This window comes from Leptosomus discolor, chromosome 2 (genome assembly GCF_034619465.1).
Source record: "Leptosomus discolor isolate bLepDis1 chromosome 2, bLepDis1.hap2, whole genome shotgun sequence".
In the NCBI taxonomy this organism is placed as follows: domain Eukaryota; kingdom Metazoa; phylum Chordata; class Aves; order Leptosomiformes; family Leptosomidae; genus Leptosomus; species Leptosomus discolor.
Genome location: NC_141392.1, coordinates 11329226 through 11355643, shown reverse-complemented (window position 1 = coordinate 11355643; position 26418 = coordinate 11329226). Strand labels below are relative to the sequence as shown.

At 42.1% G+C, this 26418-nt stretch overlaps 1 protein-coding gene across 1 annotated transcript in view; it reads left to right on the top strand.

The window, feature by feature from the left end:
* LPGAT1 (lysophosphatidylglycerol acyltransferase 1) overlaps positions 1-15454 on the top strand; it is a 60744-nt gene extending 45290 nt beyond the window's left edge. Inside the window, exons 6-8 of the mRNA XM_086461872.1 lie at positions 834-960; positions 10797-10903; positions 15133-15454. Coding sequence (XP_086317998.1) covers positions 834-960; positions 10797-10903; positions 15133-15284 — 386 coding nt within the window. The 3' untranslated portion in view covers positions 15285-15454. The remainder of the gene's footprint in view (positions 1-833; positions 961-10796; positions 10904-15132) is intronic.
* The last annotated feature ends 10964 nt before the right edge of the window (positions 15455-26418 follow it).

Here is a 26418-nt window from a genome sequence, read left to right as displayed (position 1 = left end):
TGCCCCTCCTTCCTGGTTTGCTTTCCAGGTCTGCTGCTCTCCCTCTTTGCAAACCTGTGAACTGAAGACGTGCCAGAAGAGGGGTCACAGCTAGGCTGATATCTGACCTTGACTGTTGCTGGTAGTAACCTATGTTCAGGTTTAAATTTGACTCTCCTGAATAATCTTCATAGCAAGTATTTTCACCTCCTTTGGTCCTTTTTTCAGTTTTTAAATTTGCCGAGCAGCACATGAACATGCACTGGTGTCGGTCTTTCTGGCACCTTTTGACTGCAGTCTCCTCTCTGTTGTGAGAACTGACCATCTCCTATTCGTTGCTTTCTTGTCTTTAATACATGAAGCGGTGTATTTCCTCTTTATGCCATCACTCAGATTTTTAAGAATCTTTGAGGGGTCTGAATGGCTGTTGCCTCATCAGTGAGCTGCAACTGTGAGCTCTTACGAAGGCCTAGTTGTAAATACGCTTAAAGTGCAGACCAAGAAAGCTGGATTTCTAGTTTTGAGGTTTTCCTCTTGGTGAATGGGGGGAAGCTCCTAATGCTGGTGCCAACATGTTACGTGACTATACTTTTACCCAGTGAGTGACCTTGTTCTATTCGGTGTGCTACAATATGTAAGAGCAACAGAAATAACTCTGAAAGTCAAATCTTTGTCCAGCGGAGGTTTGTAAGAGTATTCCTGTGTTCTGTAATGAAACCTGGATTTGATTTTTGGCTGTCATGTTTTATTTGTGTCTCATACCTCATGAAGTAATATAAAAATGGAATAACATTTCAAATGAGTGACATGCACTTTCTGATTATTTTTAATACCATGTTTCTTTTTATTTGTAGAGAGCAAATCGAAAGGCCTCCAGTGGGTGATAGATACAACCATTGCATATCCCAAAGGTGAACCTATAGACATCCAAACTTGGATTCTTGGCTACCGACAACCAACAGTTACACATGTACATTACAGGTAAAAAATTAACCTTCTACTCTTATATGGAACTAAAATACTGAAAAACAAGTATTTGTAAATTACTAACATCTTGTTTCAGGATGTGGGAAATCAGTAGCAGTGTCTTTTTTATGTGCATCTCACACAGCTGGGCAACTCATATGATCTAAACACAGCTCTGTTTTCTTTTGAAAGCTTCAGTGACCATTCCATATCTTAGCACATTTAAGTTTTTTACTCATGTCCTGTGGCTGAATATAGTTATAGGGAGCACATTTGATGCCTAGGTCATCTTTTCCACTTTAATGTTAAGGTGCTAGTACACCCAACTTAATTTTTTTTATTTTTTTTTTTTTTTAAATAATGACAACAAATTAAAAATCACCGTGTTATTAAATAACAGGTTTCCTGAGAGATTATTATACATCGTATTTTAATTTTCTGACAAAGAAATGTGAGCTTTTTCACTCAAAGCATACCCTTAATAGTTGAGCAGAGCAACAGTCTGGAAATAGTAGCAAATCTCATTGACACCTGGGATGGGATACTATTAAAACTTTTCTCCTCAGCAGTTCTTTGGCTCAGGACCTAAACTAATGGAGAGAGAAGTTGCATTTTGCTTTTGGTTTGCAGTTAATTGCAGATCTGAAATCTCTTGAAATATTTTAACACTTTCCCTATGCCAAATAATTTGATCACATTTTATCCCAAAATTGCAGTATTTTGTCTTAATTCCCTTTTGCTGATTTGGGGAGCTTTTAGACTTTTACAGTAAGCTTTCAGATATCCTTGTGTGGATCCCCTGGGTGGCAGTTTAACTGAGAATGACCTTCTCCAGCATCACTGCTGTGTCAGTGTTGTGTGATGCAGAGTACAGTCTGCTCACTGGCGCTCCTTTCAACAGCCATGTTTAAATCCATCCCTGCTTTTTATAGAAATCTGCCTTCAAGTTTTTCCGAAGGTGAACACGCTTACATCCTTATTTATGTAAGATATCATAATATCTGTTGTGCTTATTTGGGTCACCTTAGTACTCCCTCTGGGATAATTCCAAGTTGAATGTACTTAGAATTTTACTAAAGAGTATTTCCAAAAATACATTATTTTAAAAAAAAAGAGAGAAAGTTATCTTAATTTGAATTAACTTCCTGCTTCTAAATGTGTATATTCAAAACCTATTTTTGAGCATGAGCATAAAGATGATGTAACCTTCCTTGCATTGAACTTGAATGTTACAGTTCTTGTAGTACTAAAATTCTAAGAAAAAAATATTAGAAATTGTTTGTTGCTGAGTGTAGGTTTGCTGTTTTCTTCCAGAAGATCTAAATCACTGTTTTAGTGCTTTAGTAGACAGGGGCAAGCCTCTCCGTTTGTGGGGTTTTTTTTTTAAGTTTGTTTTTTTTTAATAACCTCTAGTTATGGCTGACCCTGTAAAAACATTTGAAGTATGCCCCAAATGGAAACTAATGCAGCGGCATGTCTCTGAAGGCTGAGAGCTGGTTGTAATACCTCTCTAATGAGAACGGAGTGTCTTGGTCTTAACTGGCGCCTTGGCTAACTTTCCAGTCCTGGTCATTCTTAAATTGGCATGTCAAGTTCAGGCACGTGTCCCCTGGCCTGTATGGGCTTTAGCTGGGTGCAGGGTAGCAGCTCTGAAAGCTGCCCTGGCTCTGGCAGCGGGCGGTGGCAGCAAAGGCGCGGGAAGGCAGCCTGCGTGCCGCCCCCCTGCGCGTGAGCACGGGGTGCTGTCGCGTGTCCTGAGCAGGCGTCGCATCTGCGTCGCTCTTTGGGTAGGTGCTGGTGGACCTGGCCTTCGTGAACTTGTCTTAATACCATTTTTAACCTGCTTAGACATCTACAGCTTCCCGTGACACAACGTGTAACTGTTGCTGAGGGTGGCAGCCGGGACTACTTCCTTTATGCTTGTGTTAAGTTCCCCACCTGATGCCTTCAGTGAGTGCACCCTGTTTCCCGTGTCCTGCCAGGAGCAGATGAATCATTGCTCAGTGACGTTCTCCATGACCCATGATTTCACAGAGCTTTCTCATATCCTGCCTTAGCTGTCCCTGTCCCCCTCCCACTCTTCATCTATTTGGTGTCTCCTTACACAAAAGCCTTTCCCTGATTATCTTGATACTTTTGTCAGCACCTTTTCTGGTTCTGCTGTAACTAGTTTCTGAGTTGACTGACATCCCGAATTCCCCACAGTGATTTCAGGATCACTTACCAGTGTATAACAGCTAATCTTAGAGGGTGTGGCAGCGTATGCGTAGCTGCTGGTGCTTTTTCCTTCCCCAGAGTTCATTGCCTTGCATTTACTGGGATTAATTTGGTCTGCAACTGTCATCAGGTCCTTCTGCAATTCTTCTCTTTGACTACCCAGAATAATTCTATACCAAAAAAAGTCCTACTGCTGTTGTATCCTTTTTTCCAGATTTAGTGTGTCATCTAGCTGTCACATGCTAAGACCTTTTAATGTATCTGGAGTTAGAGCTGTAGTTTGGAATGAATACAGTGGATTTTCACCTTCAGTGTTTTTGACAATAAAATTTTTTTTTAGATATTTTGTTTAAATTTTATTTAAAATATTTTTTTTGTTTACATAAAGGATATATTTATCCATGGCAGGATTACTGGAGAGTGACTGAACAGCATGTGTACATGAATTTACTCATGTTGCATCATGCTTTTCTATTGCTTATACAGAAATTTTCCTGCTGGATTCCCTTCAGGGCATTACAGCAACTGATTTTTTATTACCTATTTTTTCCCAGATCACCTGACTTTATTCATTAGGGGTTATTTTTTAGCGGAATGCTGTAGTGTGATGGTCACCTTCAGGGTTTTGACAACTTCATATCATCTGTCGATGATTTGAACAGAGTTGTTGGTACCACCGAGAACCTGTGAAGGTGGAGTATGTGCCTCGGAAACTGGGGGTGGCATGCAGGGAAGAGTGGGGAACAACTGTTCTCTCCTGGGGGGTTTCTGGTGTTAAAGGAAACCTTACAGCTCTGCTGTCACTTTATTGAACCTTCTCCAGGATTGGGAAGCTGGATAACTGAAGCCCAGTGGGCTGACATCCATTCTTAGAGCTTATTTTGGAAATTACTGGTATGGTCAGTGGAAAACTGTCTCTCAGGAGTTTTGCGTGTGTCCCTTCTAGGTAGTGTCCTCACTTCTCTGAAAATACAGTGATGTCTTGAGCCTGTTCTGTGTCAGATCTTAATCAGGAGCAGTTCTGGAAGAACACCAAAACCCTTTATGCTGGTTAAACAGTGCGTGCTACAAAAAGCTGTGCTTTGTGACCAGCTAGCTGATCATGTCAACCTCCTTCCTCTCGTCTCTGGCACTGGTGTTTGGAAATGCAGAGTTGCCTTCTAATGTGCTGGGAGGTTTCTGTGTTCCCTGAGAGCTGGTCAAGCTGTGGGGCAGAGCATGATACACCAGACCAGTGTAGCTGTGTGGCTTGACCAGGAAACCTGAATTACTACTACTTTAAGTTCACCTTCTATAGGGAGACCAAAACATTGCTGTAACAGAGCCATTAGAGTATCTGGGGTTGTCAGCTGGGAACACAAGTGCCCAGGTTCTGCAGGTCACAAATTCAAGGTGGTTCGCCAGGAATTCTTGACTTTGATAACAATTAGGTATTAACTTCTCTTTGTCCTTAACAGTGTAGACAAGGATTAAGTTTTGAAAAGACCTGTGCTGTGTCAAGCCCTGAGATGTCCCTTGGAAAGTTGGTGCATTTCTTTAACTCTTTGAAACAAATATAGTTAGCAAGGGAAAACCCAAGGTGAAGTGGGCTTTAAAAGGATGGAGATGTCTTCCAAAAGTGTCAGAGGTGTTTCTATTTTTCTGTGTTTGACATAGATGTCCTCTGAAATTTTCATAAAATGTGTATCGAGTATGTCTGGGTTGTTGTTATTGCCACTTTTTCCTTCATTTAGTGCAATAAAATTTTTTTCATTGTTTGTTATTGGGAATGTCTTGGGAGATGATATTTCAAACAAATTTTAAGGGTAATTTTTAAATAACTGGGAAGAGAGAAAGTTCTACATGACTCTGTGTGCTCTGGCACGCTGGTTTCTCATCTATCATTTCTTTTAACTGAGTTATAGCAAAAAAAAACCTTTAAAAAAAAAAAAAAAGCCCCTTTGGAAAAAGTCAAGAATAGTTTTGAGCAGATCTTATCTCTACTGTATGAAAGGAAAATTGGGATTTAAACATGGTTTTCCCCTTTTAGAGTAGTCCAGAGTGAAGAACTGATGTATGACAACAGCAGGGGAAAAAAGCAACATTTTCTGTGCTACTTGAACTGGAGCAGAGGAGACTGCAGAGCCTCTTTTGTTCTGGTCGCTCAGTCAGTCCTTTCTGCCGTTCCCCTCGGTCACAACCTGTCTCTTTCTGCCTTACGGTCTTTCAAATCTAGTGGTTTCCTTTGCTCCTAGCCTGTCCTTTTACTGCAGGATTATTTCTGTTTCATCCTGCTTAAGGAGAAACAGAGGAGCGCAGAGGACACAGCGAGCAGCCTTATGTTTTCATTTTTAGATGCTTTTCTGGCTGATGGAAATGGCAGTAATTTTTTTTTTGTTGTTGTTCGAAAGCTTAATTTTGATAATGAGTTGAACCTTGCTTTTCAGACTTTGATTTTCAGTACAAATGAGTTGTGTTTCAGAAGTTCGTAAATAGGCTAAGCTGTGGCCTGATTTTCCTCAGATGTCAAAAGAAACTTCCCTAGAAAAAAGGACAGTTACCAAATTTTAGATTCTTCAAAACACAAAGGTGTGAGAACTTACTCTTTTAACTGTTGAATATTTTTTTGACCCTGTTAGGCTTGTCTGAAAACTCATTGGGAGAGGGCTGAAAAGCTCAGTTTGCTCTCTGAAACATAATACTCGAGGAAAACACCTAATTAACTTCTTCCAGGTCAAACGGTGCTGGGATTTTTTGGGGAAATTTTGACCCATCTGTTAAAGCAGTAAGCACCAAAAAGAAAAAGGAGGGCTGGAAGGTGCAAGACATCTCTAACTAGAGGCATCACTAGGAGACCTGCCTTTTAATGAGTCTGGTGGAAAGGTTTGTTTCCTTTTCTCAAAATGGTTTAGCCTTATGCTTGGGTCATTTTGTGACGTGCATTGACCATAGATCCAGATTCACTGCAGTTACACTCCGCAGAAGAAAGCCGAGTGGTTTGGTGTCTGTGTGGCAAGACCGCATGCTGGCTGCTATTCTTAGCTCCCACCGTTTCCCCACAGTGAGTTGAGTTTTGGGATTATTTCTTTTCTTCTTACACCAGTCACTTCTTTAGTCTAACCGACTTGGTGTTTCTCAGCTGGTCTCCAAGTCTCTCTAACAGTAAGATTTCCCGTGTGCAGCAGTTCTGTTGTCAAAACCCAAGAGTTAAAAACTGAAAAACCCCCGGGTATGAAGTTTGTTGGATGCTTAGCTTCCGCTCAGTCGGGAATGGCGTGGGTTGGGGTTTTTTGCGTTAGCTTCCCCCACTGTGTCATGTCCTTGTACGACCGTATCCTGCGTTCGCACTGTGACACAGTGATTGTGGTGTAGAGGCCCCCAAGTCAGGGGCAGCCGCAGTCGCCTCTGCCGCAGCGGAGAGCTGCGTGAACGTACCGCGCCGTTCCCAGCTAACTGGGCTGTCCTTGTGCCATAATGCGGGTGAGCACTTCGTCACCTTTCTTTCTTGTACCAGTTTTTGTGCTGTGCTGCTGCAAACAAGCTTTCAGCTACTAAGGAAGTTCTTTTTTTTGTGTCTACATTGATAGAGATTTATTGAAATAAACTAGACTCTCAGCTATAAATAAGATGGAATACATTGTGGTTGCTGAATAAGTTCTGCAGAAATGTCTATGAAGGGCATCCAGTTTGGCAATATATTTTAATACGCTTTTTTACACAACTCACTTATTTTTGATCATGCCTGAGATCTACCAGCAACCTCCATCATGCTGAGTTTATTTAGAGTCATTGAAATGGCAGTTAATATTATGATTTAGAAAGAGTAGGGAGTAATAAAGAACTTTAATTCCGGGTAGGACAGATGATGAAAGGCAATTAGTACTTAGAGGTGCCATCTGCGAACTTCAGAATTTTAATATGGAATCAGAGGTGGTTTATCCAATAAGGACCATTTAAAACAGATTAAATATTTCTGAAAATGCTGTGTTTCTGAGAAGTATGTGGTATCTTTTGAGAAGCAGCCTATCGGTAGGGAAGTCTCCACGATTTCTGCCAACGAGTCTTTGGCAGTTACATTTCCTCTTTTAAAATCCTTTCTTCTTTCCTGGACTGTCACTTACGCTAATACATTCTGGCTTGGGACACAGACATGTGTGTAGTGGTTTAAGAGAGTTGCCATCCCTCAGTCAGCTACGTGGAGTGTCCTGCAGCCATTGGCATCTCGCAGCTGCAGCGAGGAGATAACGTTTCATTACCGAGACAGCTTTGCGGACTGCCAGTGGAGTATGTCTTTATTTCCAGCACCACTTTTAACTTCTCAGGATGCACCCTGGGGTGACACTGCTTTTCCTGAATTTTGGCCCCTTCCCTGTTTCCCCTGGATGATAGCAAAGCAGCTGTTCCCTTGATGAGAAATGAAAGGAGGTATTTCCATTCGGCTTGAATTTTCTGGCCAAGTGCTCTTAAATTCCTTGTTTGCCACACCAGGAACAAAGATGCTCTCGTTTTCATGCCATGTGAGGTTAGTTGTGTCCAAAAGCTAGAAAGATTCAAGTGCCCAAGAGAATCTAGAAGCTTCAGATATTATGTATTGACCTTGTTCCTTGTCAGGACAGTTCTATGTGGTGATAACGTTTTATTTTCCTGAGGAGATCAGCAAAGTGTTCGCTTTTAGTGGCGTTCCTGATGCTGGATACCCAAAGGTGGGGTAGAGCCAGGATGACGGTCATGCTGTGACCACACTGACAACGGTTTACATTTCTCCTTGGAAAGGAGAAACCATTTCCCGCATCCTTTACCAGTGGTGCTGGCAGACCTCGCAGCCACGGGGTGGGGATGACCCTGCTCCAGTCAGAGCAGCGGCTTTCTGCCGTTGTTTTGTAGAGAGTTTCGTAACAGCAGACTTTCTCAGTTACCTTTCCTGAACCCAGCCTCCTTAAAGAGGGTGTTCTTCTAAACACAGGGGCCATCTGAGCCATCTGATGGGCAGAGAACGATGCTATTGGCACTCTGTGTAGTATAAATACGGGGGGGGGGGTGTAGCTTCACCTTATCTAGTACAGGAAGGGCTTGTTTCCAGAGTTTAAGGATATTTTTTTAAACATTTCATCTCTAATTTAGCTCAGTCATTAATAAGAATGTTCTGCTTGTAAAAATAACTCTGGGTAATGTAAAAATATGTTTGAAAACGCTTCTAAATACACTAGCACTTACCGTTGCTAAATTGTGACAGGCGGTGTAGCATTATTGGAAAACCAGTTGTTTCCCACTCTGCATTAATATTCAAACTGGGTGTAACAGCGATTGCTTCTTAAACCTCGAAGCAGCAGAGTTTATAGGCAGAGATTCAGGTATTCTGGTACTGTATTGATTCATACAAGAGCCTGAATGGATTTGAGCAGGAGAGTGGTTGCTGCGTTCCATTAGTCTCTCGCAGTGTTGGTATCACTTATGCTACTTTGCTACTCCATTAAAGTGCCAGCTCATAAATTGTTTCTAATGAGTATCTTATAAGATCTTGTGATAACGTTTTCAGATTAGAAGGTACATTCTTGGAAAAATACCAGCCTTCACTAGGTTATTGAGCTGGAGAGCTGTTACCCATGAGCTAACGGAGAAGTGGAGGTGGAGAAGAATATCTGCAGTTTACAATGGAAACTGTGTGTGAAGCCAGGTAACCCTGGACTTCTGTCCTGAGCCCACAGGCGTGTTCCGTTAGTTCTGAGCCATCTTCAAGCTTGCGTAAGCAAGCATCTGTCCTTCAGAAATACACTGTGAAACGCAACGTTCGGTTGCTGAGTCTTTTTATCTCTTCACAGCAGATAGTCAGAAGAGAGTAAAAATAGTGCTTGGCAGCTCGGTTGTGTTTGGGGACAGATAGTAAGTCTGTCTTAGTGTTATACATTCAACAAAAATGGTCCTTTCTCTGTGGGTGTGTTTTTTACTTGCCTCCACATGGTTTAACTTTAATCTGCTGTACGGCATCTGGGCTTTGAGATAAAATAGGTCTTTGTTGTTGTTCTTAATATGCGTGCTGAGGACTTGAGCTATTTACTGGACCACTGACTATTTCATAATATTTCTCTTTGGCCAAAGACTTTTCCTCAGGCTGTTTTTTACCTGAGATAACAGTTGCAAATTTCTTGTTGCTGAGACTGGCTTTACTAGAGCACAAAGATCTCTGCAGTGTGAGAAAGCTGTAGGTGGAATTGCTACAAAGGCTACAGAAGTACCTGAGTTCATGTTGATGCCATAGTGGGTAAATAAAATTGTTCATCTCCTTGTTAGGAGTTATCTCTGTATACTGAAGCACCATTATTATTAATTTGCTCATTAGAGCAATGCTTTGCTGCTTTCCTCTTCCACTTCCAGCTTATTTTTCCTTGCATCAAACTGAGAGGAGGAGGTACAAATGACTTGGCCACAAAGCAAGCAAAGAAAACATCATGAAAAAAAGCAACAAAAGCATTCTTCACAAGTGTCTTATTTCTGTAGTCTGACATTCCTGTATCTGTTCAGACAGTGCCCGTGTGATTGCGGTGTTACCTCAAATTCTTTTCTGTATGATCAATCAAGACCGTGTTGAAAATGAAATTAAACTAAAAATCCACTAATGAAAATAGAAGCATGGTGTAGATGACAGGGTAAATGGGAGCTCACCTGAAAAGAGAAACCTACAGTAAAGGTCTTACATTTTGGAGTATAAGAAACTTTTCAGGCTAGCCTGATGCACAAATCTCCTCTGCACTGGCCTCCCAGTGAAACATAGGGGATGTATAAATTCTGGTATATCTCAAAAGGTGCTTAGTGTCTGCTGAGGAGATTTCACAATTGCTGTAAGACTTGAAATTCTATTTTGGAAAAAATCCAGTGGGCTGTGGTGGGCTGTTAGGGGATTTCTGTAGGTATGTATCTCAGTGATTCTGCCCTGGATATCTGATTTTCTAAGTAGACCTAGTATTCAGGATAGAAGTACCAAAACACTGGTAATTCTTCCATTGGTGTTTTTAAAACAGAGCAGCAATATTTGGGTACACTTACATGGTCAGTTTTCAGTGTAAAACCTGCCTTAGAAATTTCAGACAAAGCTGCTGGCACCCTTTGAAAAGCAGAGGGCTCCTTTTCTGGGATACAGAAGAGCTGTTGGTGCTTAGTGATGTCATTATGTGGCTTCTGCCTTTTTAAGAACTATTTCTTCAAAACTGCAGATGAACCTTCTCAGGCTTTTATTTCTTCTGTTTCAGTGCATGGACTTCATTGCTGCTTGGTTTGCAATTTTTTAAGGCTAGTAATACTGTGCAGTGGTATTCTGTTTTAAGAACAAAACAAAACAAACAAAACCAAAACAGCAACAAAAAATCCCAAACAGCAACTTTTGGTACCTTTTATGGAATGCTGTAGTATAGCATTTGATAGAAGCTAATAACGCCTGTGCCTTCGGTGTGCGTCTGGCTGGTGACCTGGAATATTCCAGTTTTATATCCGTGATACCTGTGTGATCTGTGAATCGGAGAGAGAAGAACCATGCGGTTAGATTTATACCAAACTCTTGTTCTCTAGGTTTTGGGGTGGGCTGGGGCAGAAGGGGGAAGAGTTTTGTTCTTCACATACAGATTGCATTCCCTGGGTTTAATTTCTGTTTGTTTCCTTGGTAGGATTTTTCCAGTTAAAGATGTACCTGCAGAGCCTGAAGCTCTCACACAGTGGCTGTATCAACGATTCATCGAAAAGGAGGATCTCTTGACACATTTCTACAAAACAGGTGGGATGATACCTGGCAAAGAGAGGTGTGCTTTGTTAATGTATTTTCTTACAAGGATCTCAAAGTGGTTTAAGAACGTGAATACATTCTTCACACAAATAAGGTAGATATAATTATTACTACTTTTTATGTGGCAAAAAAGTATAAAGAATGATCTAGGAAAGGTAAATGACCCGGGTGACATTAGGATAGGGTAGTGTTTGGAAGCTGGCACATTCAAAGCGGATCTAAGGAAATAAGTCTTTTTTTTTTTCTGCAATAACATATAGTTCAGCTGTGAAACCTGCTGCCGAGGGATCTTATTGAGTGGAATAATTTAGCAAGATGCAAAGAGGTAGTGAACATTTACATGCGTAGTAAAAGTATTCAGAGCTCACCTTAAGTTTGGAGGGAGTGTAAAACCTTCAGCGTTTAAAATGAGCAAGTTCTTGACTAAAAGGGGTTAAATAAGACTCTTGCACGAGGCAGGTTGTTTTAGCTGCTTAGTGCAGCTCTTTAGCCTGTTCCTCTGGCGTTCCTACTCTCAGAGCAAACTGGTCAAAGTGGCCTGCAGGTCTAACCCAAACCCACGGTCCTCTTCTGTTTCCTGCGAAGCAAAGCAGAAGGACGCGGTGGTTGGAAGGGTCTGGAAGAATTACCTCGCGTGAAGGCTCTGGCGTCTCGATCTGCACCAGCCTCCGTGCCGCGAGGTGCTGAGCGTCACCTGTGGTGCGCTTTCAGTGTTAGTGGGTCAGAGGAATCTCAATGAACTTAGGGCATTGGTAGCGTCACTGAAGGGACACTGGCAAACACGGCGTTTAAAATATCAGGCGAATACATTGAAGCTGCAGCTGGAGAAGTGTTTCCTCAAGGCTCTTTTTTTTTCTATCCAGTTGATACTGAGGTATGTCATCTGCCCTCCAGCAGAGGGGCGGGGGGGGTGTTCGCAATACAAAACACAGGAATTCATCAAAATAAAAAAGAAAATCCAGAGAGGAAAGATTGGTTTTATTTCAGCATGCAGGAAAGGAAGTTTATCAAACATAGGCTGAGTAGGAAGACTCCAGATGAAATACTGCAGCTTGTCTCTGAGGAAAAATCATCTCTTCATTAGCAAATATCGCAGGTGTTGGGAGGGGGTGGGGAATATTCAGTCTTTTGAATCGACTGAATTTAATACTCCAGAGTGACTACGTTAAACAGATGCTACTTATGTTAGATGATTTATTGCAAAGACTGCTTTAATTCAGTTTTGAGTGTGTAATTTATCAGTTGTAGTGCTTAAAAAGATTAATAGAATTCTTTAATAACCCAGAGCTGCATTTTGTTTTATGAAATACTGCTGTCACTCAGCCATCATTGATGGCAAAAGTCAGACCCTGCTGTATAAATCGCATCCAAATGCACGTATTGGACTTGATTAGACAAAGAGCTTTGTGACTCTGTTTAAACCTACAAGTGCCGTCAAGAGGAAGTAGAGAATTCTTGATATTGAGACATTGTTTCACAAATACCCTTAAAATAATTCATACCCCAAAAATCTAACTAGACCAGAATTTCAGAGTATAATGAACATAATCAGATTTATTCATTGAAATGCACTTCCAGAATAGGATAATTGGTTATAATTTGCCAGTGTAATCAGTATGAATTAATAAGACATGTTTTAAATGTAAATGCGATGACATAGGACCTTATTAGGCATAAATTAGCATAATTTAAAGTTACTGCCATTTATGCCGGTTGAGAACTCCTTGCATTGCTCTTGCTGGCTTGCTGCAAAAGTGCTGTTTTGGAAACCCCCTGGAAAAGTCCCAAGGCCTAATGTGAGAGGAATCCCCGAAGCTGCTCAAGAGCTCGCTTTGTGTTGACATGTTACATTGTCGGAAGTTGGTGTGTTCGTAAGACTTAGGGCTGTTCCAGAGGGGTAGTTTTTTCCTTTGTTTGTTGTTTGTTTGTTTGTTTGTTTTTTTAAATACACGCTGCTTAGGAACTTGCCTTCCTTCATAAAGCTGGAGTAATGTTTAATGGTATGTGAAACTGTAGAAGCTTGTATTGACAATATCATGGGCAGGAATACATTCTTTTGGCATATTGTTATTTGGGAAGAGGAAGAAACAAAGCCTAGGCCACCTTTTTCCTTTTTGCTGTACTCCTAAGTGTTAAGGACTTTAACTGATCTGGGGAAAACTTGTAATATTAGACCTCTTAATATTAAACAAAAAAAGTATCTGCCTAAAATTTGAGCATGAGACTGTCCCATCCTTTCTTACAGATGCATTTTACGCATTTCATTTATAAAATTAAAAATAAAATTAGAACAGTTTACAGTTAATATCTGTAGGTACAAGCAACACAGACTCCTCTTTTAGCAGTTAGTGGAAATCTTGTGTTGGCAAGTTCGTGATTTCTCTGAAGCCTTTGGCAGGATAACCTTGAACACTGCAGCAACACAAATGAGGTTACATTTAGCAGGACAAAAGCACTTGGAGACTAATTAAAAAAACAACTATAAACTAGAAGCTTATCAGTTGGAAATGCAAAATTGTATACTGACATCATCACGCTCCTCATTCGCTCTGATCATAAGCCAGCTGATGTGATGTCACTAAAAAAGTAAGTGATGTCATCCACAGGGCCACAGGGGAGGGTTTTCAGCAGTGCTGCGGAAATACTCTTCATGGTACAAACCTGAAACCTCATCTGGAAATCCTGTGCGCAGGTCCGTCGTCCCCGTTCAAGAAATACGAATTGAGCCAGGAAGAGGGACAGATAATAGGTGCTAAGATGATTAAGGGGAAGGAGCCGTCGTTTCTGTGAAGGACAACTGAAAATGCTTGGCTTGTCTTGGCTGGGAGAGTGAAGGATTGTTTTCTCTGGGAGATACAAGTTGGCTTGGGAGGGGGGGAAGACAGGCGCTCTCTGTACCAAGGAAAAAGGAAAGTTACTTAAACTGAAGGTCAGTGTTGGTACAGGAAAACAAATGGGCCGTGGAAGAACAAGTGTGGCGTGGAGTGGACACGCAGGAGTTTAGCGGAGAGTTACTGGGGAATAAATGGCGTGGTGAATCTGCCCGTGTGCGAAAATAGGTATCGGTGAGAGGAGGATGGGGCTCATCAAGGGGTTTTTTATTTCAGAGCATTCATACAGGAAGAAAAGCTTTGTCTTAAACGCTTGATTGCAATTCCTTCAGTGATTGCAAATGTGAAGCATAGAGATAAGTTGCTGATGGTGTCTAATTGCCCAAATTGTGGGTTTCCGAGATGAAAAGTTGACACTTTTATATCTTTACTCTTTGAATCATTCAGCTCTTGTTCTTCTATGAGTAGTTGTGACTCCATAATGCAGCAGCAAGTACATCATCCTCTCTAGTATACTTAGAGTTTTGATATCAGGATTAACAACAGCAAAAGTGGTTCATGTCATCTAGGGCTTTGTGCAGCTCAGTAAAACGTAACACAAATTATTTAACAGGGTCATGTAAATATATGCAAACAAATTCCTTATGATCGTGAGGCTCTGATGTATTCAGACACATTTAATTTAGCGTAAGAAGTCAGAAAGAGTCAAAATAGGGAGAACTGAATTTAATTGTGCCAGCTGCATCTCCTGCCAGTCTCTCTCATCTAAACAGGCATTTCAGTAATGTCTTTCTGGAAAACTGCACGGCAAACTAGAGAGCTTCCTTAGTCTGTGTGATCGGCAGGCCAGAGAATGCTCGAACAACGTGTGGAAACTGTTTAAAAAACCCCAAGTGTGTGTGTGTGTATATTTTCAAGAGGAACCTTGAGAATGTACATGTGTGGCTTCTTCACAGTATACAAAACCATTACCAAGGAGCTCTAAAGTTTAATATGGGATCCATTCAATATGGAAGCCATTCAGTTTGATCATACAGATGTCAATAAAACTTCAAAAATAACTCGGAAAGCCTAGTTGACAGTCGGATCTCCCTGCAAAGGTTGAATACAATGAGGATAGCTGCTTTTAAGGAATGCTTTGAAGTTTATGCTTAAAGTCTATATCCAAATGAAATTAAAATTGTTGTTAATCATTAAGATAAAGGGGTTTTAATTTTTTTTGAAGATAACTGATAATGCCGGAGAACCTTTTGGAAGTTTAACAGCATAATAACCAATTAATCATCCGTGGGCACTGTTGCTGGGACAAAGAGCGATGGCAAGGAATCGTGCATTAAGGCCATCGTTCCTGCTGCAGAAGCACTAAATGTGTTTTCTTTTCTCTTCTAGGAGCTTTTCCTCCACTGCAGGGTCAAACAAAAGCTATTTCTCGGGAGATGACCCTCAGTAACCTGTGGCTAGTGGGCATACAATCACTTGCGTTTTTGTCAGGCGGCATGTGGTACTGCATCTTTCAGTATTTTTATCATTGCCTATTTTAAAAGCGGAACGGGACCTGAGGACACAATGGGAATCCAGGCTCTTGCAAATGAGTGTCATGTTGTATGTGCAAATGTGAATATTCAAGAGTAAAGAAAATACTGGACAGACTCTTACCTCTCTTTGGGGAAATTTTAAACTCCACTAAAAGTGAAGATCAGTAACATAGTGACCTGATGATGTATTATTTTAAGAATTGTCTGTATTTTTAAAAATGTATACTCTCACCCACACTTAAGCAAATTCAGCATTTGGACAAAAGGTGCAATTGTACAACCACCGTAGAAGAATGTCTGTGACAAGAAAGCTCTGTCACCGCAAGTATTTCTTGGCATTGTAGTTAGAGCTCAGAACATTCAGCAACTTGTCTCTTCAGTAGTCTGTACAGCATTGGTGTGGTAGAGATCCCTCATTTGCACAACTTGTACTTTATTGCAGCTCATTGTGCTGGAGTCAAAGATACTCGGCAGAGCTGGTGGCGGTATCTTTGTGGCTACGCAGTCAGCAGTGGTTGTACTAGACACGTTGATCTGAAACCAAGACCCGAGTAAGATCCAGCGGCAGGTGTGGTTTGTGAGGAGTCGCTCCTCAGCAAAGCGTTGCAGCAGCGCGGTGTGATGAAGCGCTGTCCGCACAGGATGAACCAGCCCATCGCTGCTGTGGTCTTACCATCAGCTCTCCGAGTCCCGGGTGCTGCCTGTGTCTCGTATGATGAGGAAACTTGGGAAATGTCAAGTGACTTGGTTTATTTTCCCTTTATGTTCAGAATGCATCTCAGCGATCATTATCAGTTTTCAAAATGCACTTTGAAAGGTGGAAATACAGTGAAGGAAAGACAGAAAACCTAGGGAACAGGGGAAAGCGTTATTTGTCACGCATTGGAAGCCAGAGCAATTCTAGCCGTTTCTGAAGGTCTGCTGGTGCTGCTGGTGATTTTTAGCCACCTTTGTATTTTGTATACTGCAGTCCCACCAAGGTGACCTTTGAGTGGTTTACAGAGGCCTTTTTCTCCCCCGCTAGTTGCAACAGCGCTAAATATACTTGTGGGAGACTTTAAATAATTCAATGCCAACCATCTTAGTGTTTTGCTAAGGAATAATAGAAGAAAAACTAGTTTCTTAAAAAGAGAAGGTAGGTATAATGGCTGTCATAAATCTATAGTAAGATACTACTGCAAGAAAAAAAAGTGAGGTAAATGCTCTGAATGACTACATGGAGGGCAGCATTAATTAGCTCGCCACTGTGCTGAAACCATACAGGAAGAAGGATGAGTTGAGTTTAAAAGCAGACTGGAACAGAAGACACTTCCAGATGTGTAACACGGGATACTTTTGAAAGGCTGTCGATGATGTACGGCCTCGCTTCTGGCAGCTCTGGTTGGCATTGTGTTTATGTGATTATACGCAGATTGGAGAGAGCTGTTCCTAAAATAAAACTAATCTCTCTAAATACAAGCAGGAAAGCCAGAACTTCAGACGTTGGCACGCTGCCTTTTACAGAGTAATTTTACTGAGAACAAAGTAAGCCCTCGGTAGTTTTGGCTCCGAGTTAGCAATATTGATCCCCCCTTCTCTCTCTCTCTCTTGCTACATCAGTCACAGTGGGTGGCGTGCAGAATAAAACCCTAGCCAGTGTTCCCTTTGGGGGGCAGCTAAAAGCGTACCAAAATACGAGGGAATGCCAATTTCCCTGACTTGGTAGAAAAACACCTTGTTAAATACGCCACCCCTACCCCCCAAAAGCTGTAGTTGTATCCTGAGGTCCCTCGGGGGGGTGGTTGCAAGATGATGCACCAGAGTAAGTTCCCCTGAACCATGCATCCCCTCATTGACTAGAAAGAACCGCTGCAACTGGGAGGCAAAAGACGGTGTTTGCCGACAGCTTCACGTTTGAGGTAAGGTGCTGTTTCTAAATCCCATGGCTTTACCCCCCCGTCACAGCCCCGAATTCTGGTGTAATGCAAAATCCACTTACAAAGAGGGATGCCCTCCCGGGGAGGCAGTCCTGGGAGTACTTTCTCCCCGTGTTGCTCTTGCTGAAGTACAGCTGATGGAATGAATGTATTTACTCGGCCGTGTTACCGGAGGGCGTCGGGGCAGCCCCGCGCCGTTACCCTGCGAGCGGGTGGGTCTGCTGCCCGCGGGCGTAAACGGGCTCTCAAAACGGCAGAAGGCAGATGGCAAGCTGCTTGGTTCTGTCCTCCTCCGGGCGCTGTGATCAGAGCCCCCGAGACGCCCTTAGCACAGCTGCTTTTATTTTGAGCTAGGACAGACTGGAGTGATATAAAAAGGGAAGTTTATATAAGCAGATTGCACAGCAGTAGCTCCCATCAGGAGATTGTTCTTTATAGACCCTGTGAACTCCATGTAAGTGCACATTGTGTTGTCAAACACAGGTTTTTTTTTGGTTTGGGTGGTTGTTGTTGTTTTTTTTCCCCGGCGGATTGCAGTCAGTAGTGAGTGTTCACATGCTGCCTAAAGAAATTAGTAATGCGCAATAACGTCGCAGATAATCATTTGATTTATCTGGTCCTGTTCACTTTCAGTTTGTTCCTCCGTAGTTCCTACTGTCATTGGTTTCCAAGCACTGATTGTTGTTCTGGTAGGGTGAGTGAGTAGTATTAGGTCTTGGGCTTCTTTCCTGCCTGCACCGGAAAATGTGAAGAGAGCCTGACGCTGTGTCTCCTTACAGCTGGGGTGCTGTAGGTGACAGTGGCGTGAACCCGTTGTTCGGAAACTCTGGAGTACCCTCCCAGCATGAACTTGGATGCTGCTTCAGGAAAGAGAATAAATTGGATAAAAGAAGCTTTTCTATTAAGGGAAAAACATGAAATGGTTACAATATGTAGGAATTTCTGTGCTCAATAAAAATACCATGCCGGTCAAGACTGGTTGGAGCTTAGCAGGCTAGTCCATAAAACGTGAACTCCTGTCATTTGCAGTTCGGTTCCGCCTCCTGGCAGTTGGCTGGTGTCACAGGCGTAGGGGGCGTTTTGCTGCGCCATCCATGGGCTTCCTCCTCTGAAGACTTCAAAATGCGTTTGGTAGAAACTGATGTTAATGAACCATACAGTGGATCACAAAATGCTTAATTAATATAACTGAGAATTTATATGAGGGGAAATGTGATGGAGGAATGTGTGAAGTGATAATGAAAAATTCACAGACAAAACCGCTAACTGAAGGCTGTTGCACGCGGCAGTGAGAGCGTGGCAGCTGGAGTGTATTGCGAATAAAGATGGTTCTCGCCAGGGCTGCGCACACAACGTCTGTACGTTTCCGTGTTTAATGGCTCATCAACAAGTGGTTCCCACCGAAGTGGCGGAAGTCCCATGGTTTAGCGTTGCCGCTCTACGGACGCCATGGCGCGGCGAGAATCTGCCCTTTCACAGCGAGCGCCGCTTCCTTCGGTGCCGTGGGTGCCTGCGCCTTCCTTGCAGGTGCTCTGGTGTTCTGTCTGCAGTGCTGTCGGCTGTTGCAACAACCACCTCTCTTGCAGGAGGGATTTTGGTTTGGTTTTTTGTTGGTGTGTTTTGTTGGTTTTTTTAAGTTTCTCTCTCCAGATTTTGCAAAGCAAGATTTCGATTTGCCTTGCTCACTGGGAAATTAAAAGCTTCCTTCTCCCTTGTCCACCCCCAGCAACAAAAGTAAGATGCATCTAATTGCGGTAAAAATGCAATGATCACTGTGGTACTCTTCATTATTCACTTGTTTTGCAAACGATGTAACCTTTTTTTTTGTCTGACACTGCCATAAAGTGCTGTTAACTTTTTTCACCTGTTTGTACAAGATAATAGATACCGATCACTGTGTGTGACAGGATTCAACTGCTCCACTTTGCCTTGACGTAAAATTTCTGGGACCAAAGGTACTTTAAAACCAGAATTTCCAAATCGTGAGGCCGGGGTTGGGTGCATTCCCTTGATAGTCAGCTGGAGATTTTGTGGTGATCTGACACAATCACACACAATAATTCTACATCTGGGGTACTGTATTGTTTGGAAATAATGGAGCCATATGAAATAAAGGGTTATTTTGCAAAGTTGCCTATTTGATAGTTTTTACACTTTTTTTAAAAACAGAACAATTGGAAGAGCAAAATTGAAACCGTACTCTGGTTTAAAATGTCTGCATACATTATGAACACTTCTGAGCAGCTTTATTTTTTTCTTGGTAAAAACTGTAGACGACTGTAGGCTGTGATACAAAAGAAGTCTTTAAAAGGATTCTATGCATTTTAAAGTTAAACCTTTTATTTTATCATTGGATATGATAATGAAGTAATTGTTCACTGAACAACTCTCCTATTAAATGAGTTAGTTCCTTAAAACTACTCGACAATGGTGTTCATTTTGTATGATAAAAATTAGTTTTCTTGATACCAGTTATTTTCGCCTCCAATTTTCTCCTTCCCCCCTGTGTAACCTGCATTTTGTTTTGTATGATGAAATGGATGCAGAAACCTATAGAGACTCTCTGTGATTTTGCGAGGGGCTGGTCATGTTTGGAATGACTTTATGGGATTTATTTCATTGGATTTTTTTAATGAAAACTTTCCAGCAGCCAAGATGTCTTTCAGAAATGTAGACAGATACCAGAAGCAGTGTTTCTCTACAGAGGTTATTAGGTGTCTTTCCCCATTATTTTTCTGTGTGTGGCAAAAATAAAGTTGATTTTTTTTTTCAAGATTATTTCATGTGCTTCTAATCCTTAATAGATGAGAGGATTTTCTTTGGTTGTATTTATTGTGCTTGTATCTAACAGATACACAGTCTCTGCTGTGCTTACCACAACAAATAGCAAAATAACACTTTGGGTCACCGTACAGCTGCAGTGATAACTTGTGGTAGATAACGTTGCTCCTTAGAGCCCTCCTCAGGAAGGACAGAGACAAATGTTTCTGTGCCAGAAGTGGGTAAGGGGAGGAGTAGGGAGGAGGTGGGGGGGAAAGCCGCTTCTGCAGCCCTCGCTCACGCCAGCACCCCCTGGAAACGGTGCCAGCGCTCAGGCTGCAGAGTTTCTCCGCAGGTCACTGTGTAGCAAGGAGTCCTCTTAAAGCTGCTCAGCGTGGAGGGCACGCCAAGAGCAGAACCTGGGCCACCGTCGACCCTGCATCGCCACCATCCCAGAAAGATGGGAATCCAGCTGCTTTGCCAGCAAGGCTGTGATAGTTTTGTAGATCCGTCTGTGTTTTGACAGTGGTCTGTTTTTAAACAACTTCAGCCAGGCAAAGCGGTATCGAGTGGCACAGCGCCGTTTGTTCTGAGGCCCTGGTGTCTCTCGCTGACGATAGCTCTCAGCTCCGCGTCGCCTTTCGTGTTAGCTGCTGGTGTGTATGCTGCCACGTACAGCAAAGAAAAAAGGAACTCCTTGGGGCACAGTAAGACATCTTGCACAATTTCCAAAGCAGCGCCGTGGTTGTAGTTACATCTACCTCTTTGTTTCCCTTCTGGGTTTTGTCTTGTTCTTCTGTGTGGTGTTTTTCTGTGAGGGGGGGTGGGGGGAATCAGGGAGGGGGAGGGAGAAAATGGGAGGGAAGACTTGAAATCTGAATATTGAGACACTGGTGGGGGAGCCAGTGCTTACCAGCTGTGTTGTTGTATTGAAAAAGCCATTGTTTTTAATTCCTGCCTAGTATGAAATGTTTGTTTTTAAAAAAACCTTCCTGCTGGAAAGAAAAATGTATTTTTAACAAGAAAAAACATCCCTCTTTTGGCTATGAGAATGTCAGCTGTATGAGTTGTGACCATATCATGACATGCTGATCAGATATAAATAAATTTTTAATTCTCAGGACTCTATCTTGTATTTTTACTCTTCTGCTAAGTCGCAGGTTTTACGAAAGGATGCTCTGCATTTTTAAGGATCACTAATTTCAGCTGAGGCGGCAAATAAAAAAGGTACGTGAATGTCATGTCTGCTCACTCAGGTGTACAGAGAAACATCTCTTCCTGATTTAAAAAAAAAAATTCACCTTGTGAAATGCCGGGAAAGGCTTGCTGCGGGTTGGCTCAGGGCACGGGGGAACTGCTGCTCTTGGGGTCTGGCTCAGGTGTTTCTCTCCCTCCGTCTCCCCCTGCCTCTCCAAGCGCTGCTGTGAGCTTTGAGTAGGCTCTAAAACAGCAGGCTTCGCCCCCGCGGCACGCAGGGGAGCACGTAACTGCCTAGCTGTCTGCAAACAGGCGGCTTCTCTTAGAAGAAGTTGCAGAGTAACGGGCAGAGCGGTAAGAGTGGGGCCCACATTGGGCCGGGAGTCTCGGCAAAACCAGGCGCCTGAGGTGGTCGGACGCGTTACGTGCTGTAGTTACCTTTTCATTACTTCTCAGGTCACAGTGTGTCCTCCTTCTGAAAAAAGGCTTTCTTGTTAGTGTTGTGATAGAGCTAGAGTCCGTTAGTACTTAGATTTCCCATACGTCCTTGGATTCTCTGTGGAATGAGGAAGAGGTCTCTGGTTGGTTGTTCTCTCTAATGTCAGTCTGGTTTTGTACTGAGTTCGCCAGTTGGTTTGATTAAGACTTCTCCATGAGGTTGAAGAAGTGATACATCGGGAAATTCATAGCAGTTAGTGCTAGCATTTAGTGTGGCTGAATGAAGGCTGCTTGTGTTTTTTACTTTAAAACAAAAAATTTAAAAGTTGTAGAATTTGTTGTAAATTATATTATTGCACAAGTATTAAAGGCTGACAAGAATGGATGGTTGGTCTGCAAGCATTAACGGTGGCAAGGAGCGCACTGGATTGTGATGTACAGATTTTTAAGTTTACCTTGGAAAATTGTGAAAGTTCCAGAAAAGTGGATGCTGAGGCAGTGATAAATAAGATCAAACTCTGGGCCTATGCAATGAGTAAATAATAGCTAACCTCAGTAAGGCCCGGCGGCATGGCTTTGGGAAGAAGCAACAACAGCTTTGCTAAATTGAACTGCAAGACTGTACTCGACAAGATGGCAAATGTGGCTGATTATGACAGAATATAGTTGAGGTTTTGTAATCTCACTTGAGAATGTGAAGGAGAAAAACTATAGAAGGTCAGCTTATACTGAATTGCTTTTGAAAAGAAAAATTTCCATTTGTAGTTAACTAGTAGAATTCTGCAGATCTGTTCAACAATGTACAATATTTTTGTAAATGATATGAAATAAAATGCCTTTTTTTTTAATTCTGCCAGTTTGTTATTTACGAGGACGAGTCACTGAGTAGTTCAAACCACTTCGTAAAGGGTGTCTTTGACAGACAGCAAAAGGACGGCTATCTAGCCACAAGGAATAGATGTCTATCAGGAAGATAAATCATCTCAGAAGATAGTGACAGTGAAATATAGTGACACTGAAGAGAGTTGAGAGACTCCGGCAAGGGATGGCTGTATATGACTTTCCATTGTGAATAAATACATACAAATATATATAAGGGCAGATCCGACCCTTTGAGCAGATAGGCCAAGTCGGAGCAGAGGGCAGTAGGATTTCTGTCTGCAGCATTAGTGAGACCATGTGTTGAATATTGAGTCAAAATGGCTAGGCAAGATGGAAGAGAAAAAGTTCCCAGAGCAGCCTTTCCCTCTCCGCAGCGTCCTGGTTTCCAGGCTAGGCATGGCTGGCTGGCTGACCTTGAGCTGAAATAAATGCTGCCCAGGTTTTCTTCAGCTCTGAGGGGTGGCTGGCTGCTCACTGCCCCTCAGCTGTCCTGCCTTTGGAACCACGCACACCCAGCTCAGCTACGGCGCACTACCTCATCTGCTTGCTACGCCCTGGACCTGCTTTTTTTCCCTCTCCCCTCAGAAGCAGCAGACTCTGTCAAACAAGAGGTTAGAAGCTGAAATTTCAGGTTCAGAGGCAGTGACGTTAAACACTCCTGATTAACTTCTGTCACGCCCTCACCCACCAGCAGCAGCTCCAGTCAGCAAGCCTGTTCCTGTGTTCCTGCACCCATCTCCTTTCCTGAGAAGGAGGGGACAGGCGCAGCAGCACTGCGAAACCCCCAGCCTGCCGGTGCTTTACCCCAAGGTGACGCTGCTGGGTTTTCTTCTCCTTCTGCACTTTGCAAACACTGAAGATGCCTTTGTTGTTGTCATTGTTGCGTTTTTAGCATTAGTCATTGAATAAACCTTCCCCCCCCCCCCCAAATGAAGTTATACCAACCCAGCCCCTGAAGGACCCCAGACAGAACCAATTAAAGCTACAGAGGTAATCTGGAAAAACTTAATTTAAGTCAAAGAATAAAATCTAGTCTGCTAGTTTATCCGAGGGTAAGCAAAATACAGTTCTATCATGTACAAGTACTGGGCAGATGCTGTCAGTCACGGACTCCAGTATGGAAGAAAAGATTTAAGATGCAGCATTTCAGTGCAGAATATAGCCGAGTTCAGAATGAGGGAGGGGGGGGAAAGCCCCAATGTGGGTATGTGCTCGGTCCTCCATCCCTCAAGTCTTGAAATCAAAACTGTGCTCTTAAATGTTTTATTACAGAGCTGAAACAGAAGTAGGTACTGTTTAGCCTAATTACAGTGGGAGGTTGTGACCTACATTATGCAGGTAACTAGACCAGGTAATTGTCATGATGGGTTTTGGCCCAGAAGTCTATGAAACTTACGGTTTTGTTAGTAGCTAGACGGCCAATGCTTTTTTAAGGCTTTTAACTTCTCCACGCAATGTTTCTGTTTTCAGCTCCAGGCTTACAAAGACCCTGATTCTGCAAGAAACAGCAACAAATGCAATACTGATTTTTCAGACTGCTCAATAATTTTCATATTTGGAGTAACTGTTACAAATGTCTTCCTTTATAACAGTGATGATAGGAGTTGCATAGAGAATCAGGCCCCAGATATGTCTGAGCCATTATCTTCACGCCCAGAATAGCCAGGACAGGTGCCTCAGGGAAAATTGTAAGGATCCCAGGGGTGGACAAGCATTGAATAACCTTGCTATATATAGGAATTTTCTTCCTAACCCTTCCATTAGAAGCTGGCTTATGTCCTGGCCCACTGAAATTTATATCCCTATTTTGTTTTCCTTTTAGTTTGTCTCCTCAGTGTTGGTTTTGTTTTGTTGTCCTGGTACATCTTTGAGCTTGGGGAGGTTAATGAGTCCTGCAGGCCACTTACAAGCTCTTTCGAAAGTCCCCTTTGAAAAACTTCATTTGTTATAAATGTCTGGGTTTGCACTGGTTGTTCCTTTCCTCCTGTGTTATCAGAAGTTTAAACAAACAAAAAAAATCCCTGATGCAGCTTTTTTTCTCTACCTTTCCTGGTTTCACATACTTCTGTCTGAGCACCGTGATTGAGGATTTCTCTGAATGATTTAAATTTCTGTTCTCATTCTGGTAGATCCATCATCTGCATAGTTAAGTTCCTTATGGTTTTTGTTATAACATTCGGAGAATTGATTGTGCTATTGCTATATAATTTATTTTAATACTTATTTAAATACAGCTTGATGGTGAGAAGGTTAGATTTATTAATGAATTTACCATTAGTGATTTCCTGACTCCAGTGAAACATATATAAATCAAACTAAATATGTTAGCAGCTGCAGCAAAAAAAAATCTACTGCCAATAGTTTTGAATTTCCTGCACAAGAATACACACGTTTAATTTTATTGCATAGTGAAGAAGGCTAAAAAGATAAAGCTGTTCCATAAGGTAAAGTGAGCAAACAGGGAATTTACTTCCTTCAACCTAGTCTGTCTGTCTTGAAAAAAAACAAATAAAAATTACTCAAATGTGGTTAAGTTTTATAAGCTTCTGCTGGTACCTCCATGGAATCTTTGAGACCCAAGCAGTCATTTATAGAAACCAACGTGCTGCTACCCTGAACCACAGCCAATGGTCGAGAGCTCTTTGGGGTACGGCTCTGTCTCCCTAAAGGATCTATGAAAGTTGGCCTCAGAATTTTTATTTGTGGCTCTTTAATGTATTATATGAAAATAAATCCGAAATACTCAGTTAAGCCAAAGGGTGAGGGTGTGGAAAAACTACATACTATTATGCAAAAAGCTCCTGACCTTTATTTTCTGGTCCGCATGTGTCTCTCCAGCCCTTTGTTGTGTAAGGAGGTATTATATATGCTGTGTATGGGAGTGCAGGCAGCACGGCAAACCTCAGCGTATTAAGGGTAGATATCACAAGGTCAGAAGTGCCAAGTGCACTAATTAGTGCAATCCTGACTAAGAACAGTTACATGACTTTATTTTTAATGAGCACGAGGATTATGGGAATTTAGATAGAACAATAATCTATTTTTATCTCGTATTTTGTAAGCTCAGAAGATGAGTCAGGAATAAGCTGCACAGTAAGACAGGCCAGAGCCATAGCTAAAAGAACAAAACTGCAGGAACAAAAAGTTCCTTGCTGCGCAGGACTGCCTGGAAGTCTCCAGGTTATGGCAATAACCTTACTTGGTATCAGAAGTATGTGGTACAATGACAAGGTATTGCACAAGTGTGGCACCACCCAGGAAATTTAGTGTCACAAAATTTATTTAGTTTTTTTAATACTTCAGTGTTTGCAAATACAGAGGGAAAGAAAATAGATTTTGCTAACAGATAATTATACTGATTTCTTGTAAGGAGTAAGAGGTGCCCGCTCTGTAAGCTGGTTGATTGCATTGTCATTACTGTGTATGGCACTCAATTAGCGAACGCTCCGAGGCAGCACCACAGGGCAGTTTGGTGGGCTACAGGCTGAAAGTGTCCCAGAAGAAACTCGAACAATAAGGCTCCTGTGCCTAAACCTGACAGCTGAATAAGCTACAGCTGAGAATACGTTTCTGGCTCTTTGTAATGTGTCCTGTCGTGTTTGGGGTTGCATTGATCTTTAATTATGATTCTTATAAAAATAATTTTAAATTAATTATTAAATAGTTCTAAAGGATTGTGCTTTTGTAAACGTTGTTAATCCAAAATGCTTTGTTTAGCACCTGTATCTTCCAGAATCAGGATGCAAGATAGCACATAGACTTTCTTCCTACAAAGACGGTGGTATTTAGATAAAAAAAGGAAAAAAACCCACAAACCAACCACAAAAACTACCCCGCATTTCTTTGAAATGAGAGCCTGTGCTCTTAGATCACTGCTCTCAATATAAGCCTCGAAGATGAAGTTGGGTGTCAGTTACTCCAGATCTGTTACTGTGATGCGAACTGTT